Consider the following 13,908-nt stretch of genomic DNA (forward strand, 5'->3'; position numbering starts at 1 on the left):
GAAACAAACTTTATGCAGGTGCAAGTAATTTGTGATTGAATCAAGCGTATAATAATTGAGATTCACAAAGCAATTGAACGAAGGAAGCCAAACGAGAGTGAAACATGTTGCTTCAACTTTGAGTCATTACTGGAGTAGGTTCAAACGACGATACAAACAACACGCCTCTAATAAATACATTTACTTTTATTAATTTTTATGATTTTCATCCTGCAGGGTGGTTTTACCAGTTCAAACATTCAATCAATCAAATTTTTATGCTGTTTTGAAGGGCAGCACGTCACGCAAGATTTTGAAGCTGCATTTTTTTCAACTTCATCCTCATTCAACGCATCGTCATCTTCCACTTGCACCTGTATTGTCTTTCTTATCTGGAGTACGTTGTTGTAACACTGTTATTAACACTTTGTTCATATTGACATTTTGTTATAAGTTAGTTTTTTTTAAACATGACAATATGTTCGGTTGAAATTATTAATCAATTAATAATAATAGTGATAATGATGATGACATTAAGAAAAAGTATGAAAGAAGCATGGCCAAAATGAAATAAGTTCATTGTTTTAAAATTTAATTTTCCAAGTTTATTTTATTTAATTTGATTCGAATAATTTTTTGAAGTTAATAAATCTTCAGTCTAAACAAATGTCTGATTACCTCTCTTAATGATATAATCCCAACCAGCCTACCTGCTTGCGTCACAAACGTGTGGTGTAAGTTGAGCAGGGAGAAGTATTTGTGCACCTGTTCAAATCATGGCAGATTATTTAAAAATATTGTTATCCTATACGTATAATCCAATTAATTCCATCGCGACGCTTGTTTTCCAATGTTATAGCAGCAGCAGTTGTTGCAACAGTCATAATGACTGTTGATATTGTAGAGTTGTCAGTAGCGAAAAGCATTAGCAGCAAGCACTTCCCCAGTCTTACCACTTTTGCGTACTAACATCATTAGCACAGTGGCTCGTACTGAATGATAAATGAGGACATTAATAGTAGTGCTACTTTTGAAGATGAAATCTTATAAGAATCCCACCACAAAGAGATAATTTTTCTCGGTAATTTGCAGCGTGATTGCCAATGTCAAGGTCACCATCCGCAGCACCGATATCGTTATCACCACCACCATTATCATCGTCGTTGTCATCATTATCATAAGTCGCAGCATTACCGTAATATTATTTATTTATTATATAAACAAATGCTATCCTAATCACACCACCATCATCATTATCATCATCATCATCAACAACAACAACAACATCATCCTATTAATCAAACGTCATCACTACATCATGACCTGGTGCACTGGGGTTTCCACGGAGATCTGGAAGGGGGCGGAGTCATAAGGGCAGTGGTTGAAGTCAATCATTTGTACCAGCTCGTAGTTACGCCACTCCAAATCCTGATGATAATGATGATGATGGTTATTATTATTATTATTATTATCATTGCTATCGTTATTTATAATCAAATCTGTTCCCCGCACTAACACTCATTAAAGCTTCATCTTCGCCACCAACACCATTCCTACCCCTCTTCTTAGTACCACCACCATCACCATCACCATGTTCATCACTAAGAAGAACATCATCATCACCATTTTTATTTTTCATCATCACGCGTTCCAGTTTCTTAGAATAGAATTCCACTTTGTTCTGGAGACAGAGTTGATCACGAACCACCTGCTTTAATATGGATCTCTCTATCGAGCCAAGTAGAACCATGCTAGCTGGGTAATGTTTTTGTGCATATGTCTGTTTCTATCTGTATGTATGTGTCTTATTTTGTATGTGTGTGTGTGTGTGCGTGTCTTATTTTGTGTGTTTAAATGTGTTTATGAGCACACGACCGTTATTATTTGTAATCATTTTGGTTCCGTACTTACATCGGTCGTTGACAATAGGGAAAGATTTGAACTGGTGGTACGTGAGTAATGTGGCAGCCTCACCGTAAGAACTACTTTCGGTTAGAACTTTCAAATCGCGTTGCATGATATCCTTGGCTGTTTTGATTCTGTGGTGAATTGGTTGGAGTTGAGTTGCTGCTTATTTCTCTCTAGATTATATATGAACGTGAACACAAACACATATACATACACATGCACATGTATGCAGGCACATACATACACACACACACACACATAGGTACTTGGAACTAGTTTGGATGTTGATTGGTAGGAAGGGCAGTCTCTTGATCTGCAGAATGATATCGTACACGGATGACGTGAGGTTCCTCGAGATGGCATTGGCGATCATCACTGCCAGCTAAGTACATTTTATATTCTACTCTTCATCAACAATCGGATTATTATTTATATTAATCAGCATTAGGAAAAAGTTAGCAACTTCATTAATTCTCTAATTCATCATTCATTCATACATACATGCATATATTCTTTCGTTCTTTTTTGTTCTTTATTACACAGCTCTGACAAATGCAGAACTGTTCACAAGTTACATGTCACTCAATACTTATAATTAAACGTTCTTACCACAAAGTCTGTACTATCGACACGACACAACCTACATCAACATTGTAGTATGCACGCAAAATGAAGAGTTTTGCTTTGTATTTCTTGTAATGTAATGTAATGTTTAATTTTAAAAGTTAGTTTTAATAAAAAAATTGTTTCATCTAACTGTGATAGTGTTAATAGTTTTATTAAATCCTTTAAATTTTTTATAAAATGTAGTTTATAATTTGTACGTACGTTCAGAATTGCTTTTTAAATTTTTTAAGTTCTGCTCATTTTGACAAGTCAAGAACTGCTTTCAACTCTTCATTATTAAACAAATATGACAGCTGAACTATGTGTCGGATTATATCGTTTATTATTATTTTTTTACAAAATTTTTCTATCAAGGATTATTACTTCATTCATACCGGACATTACAGCGTTAATAAAAAATTATTGACTTACTGGTAAATTTTTCTTATTAGTTTTTTTAATCTAAAAATAAATACTAAATTTGAAATTAAAATAGATATCAATGAATGGATTTATATAAAAAAGAACGTATAAATTTATTTTATAATTAGGTTGCTTGCAAAAAACTGAATTGTACAAAAAAAAATGCCAAAATTTGCATATAATCAAAAACTCATTAAAACGATCAGCACTTGAATAATCATGAAAACACAACTCACCAGAGACGGGAGGGCATGTCCCATCTGCCCCGTCAACTCCAGGGCTATGACCACAGGTGAGAACGTGTGAGTGACCGCACCTACAAACGCCACTGACCCCACCACAGCGTAACCCCCTGGTAAGATTTTGTTACCCCTGATGCCAGCTGGAAAGATGATCGCCATGATTTCACCAAACAATCGGCCGAGAGCTGAACCTGCACGGCGGTTTGTTGACCGGTTGGGGTTTATTTGTGGACGTGCTTTTACACGTGTGTTTGAGTGAGTGTGTGTTTTGTGTGTGTCTGTGTGCGTGTGTGCGTGTGTGTGTGTCTGTATTTGTGTGTGTCTGTCTGTGTGTGTGCGTGTGTGTTTGTTTGTTGAAATTTTGTTGTCATTTTAACGTTTAAAAACAGCCAACAACGTAACAACATCTCAACAACAACAACCAATCACGCAACCAGCAACTAAAAGGCTACCAACAACAGTCAATCATACAACCATCAACATGATGACTGCCAACGACAACTAATCACACAACAACCATCGTAACGACAGCCAATCTCACAACAACAACATGATGACAACCAATAGCAAAGGCGGGGAAAATGAGTCCACAAGGGAAGGGCACTGTGGTTGAAAGGGAACACATCCACAACTGTTAATGATCATTATTTAGTATTATTTATTATTACTATTATTATTATTATTTATTATTATTTATTATTATAATTATTATTATAATTATTTTTATTATCAATATATTCTATAATTGCCATCATCATTATTAACCCTCATGACGCAAAACAAAGCAGTGGCCATGAGCACGCCACCGGAGGAAGCCACCGACCAGTGCTGAAGCAGCCGCTGTTTGATGACGTCATAATCAAAATTACGATGTTGGTGGTGGCGGGGGCTGGTCCACGTAAAGTTGGAGTAGAGGTCGTTAAGGGCTTCTGTGTTGGTCAGCTGGATGGTTGTGTAATGGTTACACTGGTGGTGATAATGATGACTACTACAATGTTTATGATAATGATGATGGTGATGATGATGATGATGATGATGATGACGATGATCAGCTAACCTCCCCACCATAATACTGCCCTAGCCACGGAGGGTACTGGAATGTCCCCACCACCAGTGCCACCAACGCTGGGTAGATGAAACGACTAACAGGGTGTATTTTGTTATTATTTTTATTATTGTTGTTATTATTATTGTTGTTATTATTATTATTATCATCATCACCATCATTATTATGATTTCATTTTAATTATAACTATTTCTCCATTAATTAACTAATTAATTATTGATTTTACGCATTTGATGAAAAAAAAATAAAAGATCTGTTCCCATTACAACAACAACAACAAAAATATCGACAACAATAATATAACAAATAACAATAAATAAATAATATTACAATAATAGTAATAGTTTTTATTAAACATGAAATATTAACTAACAACGAAACTGTTGGTATAAATAACAAGAAATAAAAATAGCATAACGACGCGATGAAATTGGCAAATAATTACAAACTTGGACGTGAAGAACCGTTTGAGGATGGCGACATTCCGGACGGCCAGGACTACATACTTGTGCATCAGGATGAACAAGACACCGAGGAAACCAGCTATTAAGCTGTGTACAGTTAAACGGGATTCAAATACAAATGAAGAAATAGCTCGCTATTTAATGCTCAACTATGTCAATACAATTAGAAGCAACAACAATACACACAGTGAGAAAGAGAGAGAGAGAAAGAGAGAGAGAGAGAGAGAAAGAAAGAGAAAGAGAGACAGACAGACAGACAGACAGAGAGAAAAAAAGAGAGAAAGAAGGAGAACGCATGTGAATACGAGTGACTGCATGCAACACACATTACATGTGTTAGGTTAAGAGGTGGATCTTTTTGCATTTGAATCTAGTCACTTTAACAGCAAGACTAGGTTCTCTAACCATTACACTATTTTATCGTTCATGATATCATATTAATAATTATAATAGGATATAATTGAATAAAATAAACTGAACCCTAAAAATGAGAAAGCAATAAATTCGGAAGGGTCGAACAATCTGCCCTGGGGTAGGTGGGTCTCTCTCAGAGCCGCCATTCGTTCTGTGGTGATGGTGGTGATAGTGTGGTTGCTGGCGGTAATGATGATGATTTGAATGACGATGGCTAAATGATGATAGGGAAAAAATGGAAAAAGTGATGAGGAAGCTGATGAGAGATGAAGAATGTTCTGTAAATGGAATTGTACTTTAGAAAATATTCTGATTGATTGATTGATTGACTAAATGAATAAGATCAACAACACAATCGTTATTATTATTATCAACATCATCATCGTCATCATCATCAACAACAACAACATCCTCATCATCATCACCTCCTTCCTTGAACCAGCTGGCGACCAATCGGTACATGAGGCTTCCGACAGCTGAAGCGTAGAAACTTCTCCAATAGTTTCGTATGGCGAAGTTGACAGAGGTGCTTTCCAAACTATAGAGCAATGCTGTGTTGTTGCCACGTTGGAGTCACAATGGTGATGTTGTTGCGATGATGATGTGGTTGTTGTAATAATGGTAATCGTAGTGCTAATGGTGAATGTTCGCTTTGAAATTTGATGTAGCGTTATTGTCATCCTTCTTTACTCAAAAATTATTAATCATTTCTATTATACCAAACAAAGATGTTGTTTAAATTATTCATTTCTAACAATTTATACAGCGCTAAACTATTTTTTGGAACACACCCACCTCCAACTGGTGCAGCAAAAGTGCACGACAATCCAACAGCACTTCCGGGAAGAAGGATTTCTCCCAGGCGAGATTCGTGGTTCTTGGGTGCAGTTTAAAAAATAATATTCAATGCATTCTGTGTTGGATGAATGCGAATTCTTGTATTTTGTGTTTGACGGATGTGAATTCATGCATCTTGTGTTGGATGTAAATATGAAGTATTCAGAAACGTGAGCAAGATGGTTTTGGAGCTGTTGGCGCGCATATTGGCTTCCAGAAAGAGAAATATTATAGTGTTTATGAATATTTAAACAAAGGAATTTTCAGAATATAAAGGGAACGCTTTGTTGGGTAAGAAATTTTTGCTTGTAATTATGATGCAATTTGTCGATATATAATAAATTAGTCAGTTCTTCTAAAAATTTCAAAAAGATAAGAATGAAGTTATTACTTCGAGCGAGCTACTGAAAGCTGGCAAGAGTTTGGCGATGAGGGCTGCGCTGACAACACCAATGTGAACAAATGAACCCTGGTAAGAATTTGTAAATTATGTTCAAACAAGTTCCACATCATCATCATTGTTTTTTTAAATAAATATCTTTGTAAAATTAGCAAATATTTAACAGTTTACATAATTTCTAAAACAACTGAAACTGAATGAAATCAAAAACAAAAGTTAACTTTTTAAACTTTCTAGACATTTATTATATTTTTTGACACAAACTTCTTTGCCGATTGGCAGGCCTGAGCTGAGAGCAGTGGTCAGGCCGATCACTTTCGCTGCCAGCGTTCGAAGTCCCAGGTACTCTTTCATCACTACACCGCGTAGCATTGTTTTCACTTCGGGAATACCAGACCCTGATGATGATGAGGACGAAGAAGATGATGATGATAATGATAAAAATGGTGATGGTAAAGATGATGATGAAAATGATAATGGTGAAGATGATGAAGATGATGATGATGATGGTGAAGATGATGATGATGATGGTGAAGATGATGAAGAAAATGATAATAAGGAAAATGATGAAGATGATGATTGTGAAGATGATGATAAGGATGATGATGGTGAAGATGATGATTGAGATGATGAGGACGAGAAGGATGATGAAGAAGATGATAATAATAATGATATTCAATTACAAACACATCGTAGAAAATATTTGTGAAAATGATCAACATCGATCGATGAAAAAGATGATGATTAAGATGACGAATGAGATTACTAGATAGAGTCATCTTGGCGGTAACGATGAAAAAATGTCATAACGACAATGAAATGATTATGTTGATGATAAAGATACACCTGATGATTAAGATAAGATGACTCGTAAAAAACAACTAAATATCAGTCAGTCAGACATTAACACTACGGCCACAAAACGACAAAAATGTAAAAAGACGTTTGGCAATGTAATTTGTGATAAATTATGTTTGACAAAGTAAGTTTTTTAGCAACCTATAGCGGTTGGAGCAATGAGATGTGTTGATCCAACGGAGAAACACGTGAAGACAGTGAAAAATAAAACCCATGATATGTACTGACCTGAATTTTAATATTTCATTTATTTACAGAATATCTACAATAATCTACAATATTGTCAGAATGTTATATAGTCACATTCACAATTAAAAGAGAATGCAGTTGTTACAAGTACAACATTTTTTTAAATTTAACAGCGGCATTAGTCGCGTAATTATTTTATAATGATTATTTTAAATAAAAGTTCTGTAATTTAAATAGATAACCGATCATTGTGTGGTCTAACGAGCTCAGCAGAGAAATCTGGGCTGAAAAAAGATTTTCACAGAAATTATTTTTGGGGTAAAGGGTAAGCATTATATATATATATCCATGGGTTAGAATTTTAATTTAAGTGTACCTGCGTTGTGGAAAAAATTTTTGATAAAATGTAGTGAAGAGTTGGAAGAAAGTCAATAAATGATGCAACACTGAACCTTGGCGGCACCGGCCAACGACGATATCAATCAAAAAACTTATGACGGCCACGCTGATTCCGAGTAACGTGAGAAATATCGAGTCGTTGACCTTTCGACCCAGTTCAGTGTAACTGAAACTTATCCATCGTCCTGGAATGTATTTTATTTTTGACGAATAAACAATTACAATACTTTTATACATTCCGTTAGCTGCTGATAGTACAATATTGTTTATAGATCGAGACAAAATAATACATTTCACAAGCGTTGACTTAAAATGAATTTTTAATTAACTAATTTACAACTGATAGGCCCCTACAGAATCATTAACTCTTTTAGAAAGCAGAAATGTTTAAAACTATTAAACAAACTGTTTATGGCTTTTATTCTCTGAAGGAGTTTGGATTCTCTGGATGCCTGAGTGACCACACGTTTCAGCTGGTCTCTCTTCCGCTTCTCCTCTTTTGCTCTCCTCGATTCTTCCTGGGCGAATTTGCTCAGAGGAGCGTAGCTGTGTTGTCCGTACAGCTGAAAGTTTGTTTGTCGATGTGTTCATTTGTATACAGTAGTGTGTGTGTGTGTGTACATGCGTGTGTGTAGGTACCTGTGTGTGTATGTGCGTGTGTACGTAAGTACGTGTGCATATTATTCAAAGTCCACGCACACACATGTCGCAGTTTGTATTCGTCTCCTATTTGCAAATACTGCTAAAATATCAAGTATTTGAAATAAAATCACATTCATTAAGTTGGCTTGAATAAGAAAAACAATTGAATTTAATGTTGAATTGGCATGTTATTCAGCCTTAACTTGAAAGCAAGTCTCGAAACTCAATGTAAATAAAAAGAATTAACATTAAGACAGACTTGTATAATGTTGAAGTCACGTCGATATTCGTAATGAAATAAACAAAAGTTATTCTCTCACCAATGTTTCTTGATATCGAAGTTCTCTGGGTCTGGTGAAACTCTTGGGATCACTAAGTCCAAACATTTGATCGGAACTTAAATTCATAATGTGATGAGACAATCAAAATGTACGTTGTAAAATAGTTATAAACTTTAATGGAATAATTGTTATATTTTATTTGCAAACTTTGAGAAAATTTTTAGCATAACGCTTACAGTTTGATAGAATGATTAGTAGAACTATATATATATAAATATAAATATATATATACACATTTAATATATGGCATGAAATGATTTCAATTGGTGATCGACACACTTTTAAACAAAACAAGCACATACATACGCACGCACACACATGTAGTAATGAACGAATTAATATATAAACGAGAAAGGACCTAGTAAAAACCGGATCACCTGAGCTATCGTGATCTATCTTGCGATTCAAATCATTAATTGCTTGTTAGGTCGACTTTTTGTGTTCGTTTTCAATGAAATTTCATCAAAATTTAAACGTTTGACTAGTTTCAACTTTTTGATCAAAAAAAAACATTAAACGAATAAAGAACTCTGACAATTTTTTTTTATTTCATTGTAGGTAATTTCATTTCAAATAAAAAAAATAATCATGCGACGAGAGAATTTACGTTGAACAAACAAAAAGATGATGCAAATATCACATAAAAAAATATTATTGAGTGACGCTACAATACCTTATTGAAATATTTCGTTTGGTGCCAAATTTGAGATGGATAAATAAACTAGACTGAAATGTTAAAAAAATATATACATGAGGCCATATTTGCATTTAAATAACTGTTAACATTGTTCATCAATAAAAAAAACAACGGTTAAAAATAAGTTAAAACTGTTCAACGAATATTAAAAACAAACTGAAGAATTTCCTACAGACCAAAACAGTAAGTTAAATACGTGGGCCAATGAAGAAACGCCTTCAAGGTTGTAGAGGGTGCCTCATTTCCAACTGTAGGTTTAACATGAAGGACAAGATTCGTGAAAAATTTAAATTAAAATAAAAATTGATTTGAGGTTATTATTATAGAGTGAAATAAATTGAAATGAAAAGCAACTTACATTCCATTTCAAAGTGTCATCAGCACTGGCCACCAGCAAACACTTGATGTGTGTAAGGATGGCGACAACTTGTTCATACTGGACAGGTTGACTTTCAGTAGCCGACCACAGCAGAATCAACCTGCTTATGCCATCTTTTTTCTCGTGGCTGAACGAATCCAGAGGCAACTTCTCGCAGTAGATCCGTTTTGTTGTGGCGAGTTTGAAGATGTACACGTCAAACGATCGATCGAGGACGTTACAAACCATTCCATCTTCCTCAAGAGGACCACATTCCTTAACGAAAATAGCAAAAAACAATTCTATGCTCTTATCATTCGCTGTTTTTGAATTAGATTTTTTCTGATTTGAGTGAACGCACTGCCTTTGCAGATCTATCGAACTGTCCAAAACCTTGCAATCTGTGACGTCATAGCCGAGAGATCTAGCTAACAATCTATGCACTAAAACATCTGGATATCGTCGAATAGGTGAGGTAAAGTGAGTATACAGAGGCACATTGAGCGCGTAATGCCTCCACAACTCGTGATCTAAAATCTCGCCAGAACAAAAGTACAATGCCTGCTGCATAGATTTAAGGCAAAGAGAGACGATAATTTGAGCTTTTGCTGCAGAACCATCCGTTCCGTCCTCAGTTATGGCATTTAAGGATTGCTGCAGTGCTCCAGCACTGGACGCATCCAAGTTCAAGTTCAGTGATTTGCAAGTCGTCAGAAAATCTTTTAAAGCTTTTGCACTTGGCAGAGGATGCCTTCGAAGGACAGCCGTTTGAGGATTGTGCTGTAAGATTTTGTGAGCAACTGCCATATTTGCCAATAACATGAATTCCTCGATCAAACTGTGACTCTCAAGATGTTCGTATATTGCAAAACCCCTAGGCATGCTACTTTCTTTATCGAGAGAGAACGTCAGTTTGATCTGATCCAATCGCAGAGTTCCACTCTTCACCCGTTTCTCTTTTAAACATTTTGATATTTGGTAGAGTTGTAAAACTTTGGAAACGACATCAGGAATAGTGAAACCATTTGCAATTTCTGGCAGTTCATTTTCGTTCCAAATCTTTTTCGGATTGTCAATGAAACCTTGAGCGTGACTGTAAGACAATTTAACGCAGGAACGTATAACAGTTCGTCCAAACCATTCATCTAAAATTTCACCCTCATCAGTCAGCCTCCAAACAACTGAAAATGTTAACTTATTGACTCCAGGGTTCAAACTGCACAACTGTTCACAAAGCAAACGAGGTAGCATAGGAATGACTCTTTGAACCATGTACACACTCGTCGACCTACTGGCAGCACATTGGTCTAACTTTGTGTTTGGCTTCACAAAGTAACTTACATCTGCAATGTGCACTCCTACTTCATAAAGTCCATTGCCAAGATGCTCACAGGACAGAGCATCATCCAGGTCTCTAGCACTTTCAGGATCAATAGTGAAAACACAACTACGTCTAAAATCCCGTCTGTTCTTTAATTCTTCTTCTGGTATTTTCCAGGGTAAGTCAGCTGGCAAACAAGACAAAACCTCTTCAGAAAAATCGCTAAAGTCTATATTATTTTCAAACAAGATAGCTTGGGTTTCTGGTTCTATTTCCCCATAGTTACCAACATTCCTAATTATTTCACCTATTGGCATAGTCTTGTTCTCGTACCAGTTGACAATTCTTCCAATAAACATTACATTTTTGAAATCATCTGGCCTGTTGAAAAAATTTTCGGGACACGACTTTGCAGGTATTAATATTCTAGGTATCTTATAATCTCTGGGTGAAAATAGCGCCATAGTTTTGTTTTTGTCTGAAATAAGTTTCAAAGTACCAGCTCCACACCTGTTGTGCACTCTCTCAGCAATGCCAACCACTTTCCCAGTTCTGATGACGTTGTCAGGTGGAAACAAATCCAACAATGGATGGAAGGAGGTGACATCCATGTTCTTATTTCTACTGGACATCTCATGAATGTAATCTTTCAAGGAATTGCTTAACTGGGTATTTTTGTCTTTGTTCAATATTTCTTCAATTGTTATGAATCTAAACAAAAAAAAAAAAACAATTCAAAATCATATAAATAAGAATAGAAATTTGAAATACACAAAACTGTAAAGAAAGAATGAAAAATAATTTGCAATAAACAAAAACACAAAACAAACCTATTTGTGTTTGGTTTAGCAGACTGATTTTCATTTTTAAGATCAATTTCAAAGAGGGAAGAAAAGGGATATTCGGCTGAAGATGATGGGCATTCATCGGGCTTCGAAGTGGACTGGGATGAACTTGAGCTGTTGTTTGTATCAATTGAAGGATTTTTGACATCTTTCCTCATTTTATCAGTTTTAGAGCCATCATTTTTTGTTTTTAGTTTTTTATTAGATATTCCAGCTTTATCAAGGCAGCCATTGACTGCAGATGTCACAATCTCCAGGTTTTTCAACTCTTCTAACAATTCCTCTTCTTTGAGTAGGACCAAATCAAGAGGAATCTGAGTTATTTGCAATTCTATTAATTTCAATACAAAACATTTAACTATAAAATTAAAATAAAAAAATAATTTGAAAAACCTTCCATTCACATTTGGGAAGTATCTTAACATAAACGATGTCTCCATTTAGCGATCGATTCCTCATCTTTAAACCATAAATGAATATATCTGCTCTGCCATCCTTTATGAAAATTAAACCAGTAACAGAATTAATAATCAGAATATAGTAAATTCCATCGTAATACAATTATTTATTGCATTTAAAAAAAACAGCTACAGGGTTTGATAACTTAATAACTAAATATATGAATAATGAAATTAAATAATAAAAATTAAGTTGATTAATTGAAATAAATAATAATAATGAATTGATAAAATTACAGGGTGAGATATGTAAGCTTCTTCGTAATTTTTCTGATTTATTCTCAGGACATCCTATGTAAACAAACATCAAATCATTTTTCAAGAAAACTTTCTTTCAGATTTCTAACATTACTTTGATGAATGATGTGATTAAATTAAAATGATTGAATAACTGTAATTAACATTAAATTGAATTTAAAAAAAAATATTTTCAACATTCAATAACAACATTACACAAATAATTTCTCCACTTTCTAGGCTATTTTTCAGTTGATTTTCTGGCCAATATTTTTCAAAATTTCCTTGGCTCTAAATAAAAGATGAGTTAGAAATTAATTTAATTCAATCAAAAAGTTAACAATCTAGCTATTAATATAAACTTTATAAATTGAATTAAATTTTGATTTTAAATCACATAAAAAATGTGACCGGACTAGAATTACAATTAATATTAAACTAAAGTCGCTAATAAAGCTGTTGTTAAAATAAATTAAATTAAATAAAACAAAGGTTATTTATATTATTATTAATCATTTAGTTTTTAATAAAAATGTTATCATGCCATGGTTAACAAATGAGATGAATGATTATAAATTTTAATTATAAATTAGATCCTTCTTAACTTAATTTTATAAATTTATAAAATAAATTAAAAATGCTACCCAACCATCAACATACATATACAACTTTTAAAATTAAAATTTGAGTTAATAAAAAAAAATTAACCATGTTTATTGGTGATTATTAATCCCTTTTTGGGGATGTTTTTCAAATGTAAACAATTGACAAACAAACCAAACCAGCTGAAATGGAATTAAATTGGAAAAAGTAATTACAAAAATCTTTAAAATTGAATGAACATGGAAGATAAAGCCACATATACAACCACAGACAAAGACACGGTCCCGGGCTAAACTGATTTTAAATAAATCCACAAACAACAAACACCCGAACTAACAGGAGCGCTTGAAAATGATTTGATTTTATTTATTTCAAATTTTAATTTTTTTTATTGCGAATTACAGTTGCAACACTTCATATTTACAGAAAAACGCATCCACACTTCATTGCAGACAACGATTTTTAACTATGGAAAAACGCAACACAAAACTATGCTAACTGCTTTTTGTAGAGTAATAAAAAAATGATACACTGGAAACAATTTTTAAATTAATCACCCCACCACAAAATTTTTGACCTACATCTGAACAGGAATACACTACCTACTGCAAACATATTTTA

General features: G+C 34.1%; 2 protein-coding genes across 2 annotated transcripts; both read right to left on the reverse strand.

Annotated features, from left to right (window-relative positions):
• Positions 1-1,462: 1,462 nt before the first annotated feature.
• HELRODRAFT_63304 (hypothetical protein) lies at positions 1,463-8,022 on the reverse strand (the record flags this gene model as incomplete). The annotated part of the gene is made up of 16 exons (XM_009011274.1): positions 1,463-1,734; positions 1,891-2,007; positions 2,140-2,269; positions 3,153-3,349; positions 3,717-3,789; positions 3,924-4,100; positions 4,216-4,300; positions 4,674-4,775; positions 5,169-5,253; positions 5,528-5,653; positions 5,898-5,979; positions 6,331-6,408; positions 6,604-6,737; positions 7,339-7,425; positions 7,629-7,670; positions 7,839-8,022. The coding sequence occupies 16 exons, from the start codon at positions 8,020-8,022 to the stop codon at positions 1,463-1,465; spliced, it is 1,971 nt and encodes a 656-aa protein (XP_009009522.1).
• A 1,729-nt stretch (positions 8,023-9,751) lies between these two features.
• Positions 9,752-12,735, reverse strand: HELRODRAFT_63728 (hypothetical protein; the record flags this gene model as incomplete). Its single annotated transcript, XM_009011275.1, has 4 exons — positions 9,752-11,804; positions 12,089-12,270; positions 12,383-12,484; positions 12,685-12,735. Coding segments are annotated over 4 exons (2,388 nt in total), but the record flags the coding sequence as incomplete, so codon positions are not given.
• Between the last annotated feature and the right edge of the window lie 1,173 nt (positions 12,736-13,908).

This window comes from Helobdella robusta (genome assembly GCF_000326865.2).
Source record: "Helobdella robusta unplaced genomic scaffold HELROscaffold_1, whole genome shotgun sequence".
NCBI classification, from domain to species: Eukaryota; Metazoa; Annelida; class Clitellata; order Rhynchobdellida; family Glossiphoniidae; genus Helobdella; species Helobdella robusta.